Source organism: Buceros rhinoceros, unplaced genomic scaffold (genome assembly GCF_000710305.1).
Source record: "Buceros rhinoceros silvestris isolate BGI_N320 unplaced genomic scaffold, ASM71030v1 scaffold27577, whole genome shotgun sequence".
Lineage (NCBI taxonomy): Eukaryota > Metazoa > Chordata > Aves > Bucerotiformes > Bucerotidae > Buceros > Buceros rhinoceros.
In genome coordinates, this window is record NW_010421971.1 from 13,181 (window position 1) to 14,054 (window position 874).

The window sequence follows — 874 nt, forward strand, 5'->3', positions numbered from 1 at the left end:
GGGGCCCTCGTCTCCCGCCCGCTGGCCGGGTCCCCCGACGGGAAGCTGCTCTTCAGCGGCGGCCATTGGGACAACAGCCTCCGCGTCACCTCGCTGGCCAAAGGGAAAGTCGTTGGACACATCACCCGGCACATAGGTACATCCTCCGATGATGATGAAGGTCTGGTGATGCCCCGATGGGTTTGTAGGGCCATGGGGGGTGGCAGGGACATGTGAGCAGGCAGGGGACACCTCCCAATGTCTCCCATCTTTTGGGGACAGTCCGAGCTCCACTTCAGAGACGGGGGTAGTTCGGGTTAGCAGCATCTCCACACCCCAAAACACATCTTGGTGCCATCCTGTGGGATCGCAGTGCTGAGCACAGTGGGATTGGACCAGCACCTCATGGCGTCCCTCTGGGTGTCACAGATGTTGTCACCTGCCTGGCACTTGACCTCTGTGGCATCTACCTCATTTCTGGGTCCCGGGACACCACCTGCATGGTGTGGCAGGTCCTACAGCAGGTAGGTGGTTGACCCTTACCCTACACTTCAGCCACATGGTGGGTGCTGCCACCAGGTCACTGAGGTCCTCGTGTCCCCAACGCTAGGGTGGCTTTTCCAGCGGCTTGGCTCCCAAACCTGTCCAGGTCCTGTACGGCCACGACGCCGAGGTGACATGCGTGGCCATCAGCACCGAGCTGGACATGGCAGTGTCAGGCTCCAAGGTGAGCTGGGGCGGTGGGGTGGGCGACAGGCGGGGCAATGCCACCGTCGTCACGCTGTGTCCCCTTCCTTCCCTTAGGATGGCACCATCATCATCCACACCATCCGCCGGGGTCTCTTCATCCGATCCGTGCGGCCACCGGGCGAGAGCTCACCACACGCCCTCCTTT

The 874-nt window shown here is 62.1% G+C and overlaps 1 protein-coding gene across 1 annotated transcript in view; it reads left to right on the plus strand.

Moving 5' to 3' along the window:
* NBEAL2 (neurobeachin-like 2) overlaps positions 1-847 on the plus strand; it is a gene marked incomplete at both ends in the record, with an annotated part of 13,973 nt that extends 13,126 nt beyond the window's left edge. Inside the window, 4 exon segments of the mRNA XM_010139896.1 lie at positions 5-136; positions 409-503; positions 590-706; positions 784-847. Coding sequence (XP_010138198.1) covers positions 5-136; positions 409-503; positions 590-706; positions 784-847 — 408 coding nt within the window.
* Between the last annotated feature and the right edge of the window lie 27 nt (positions 848-874).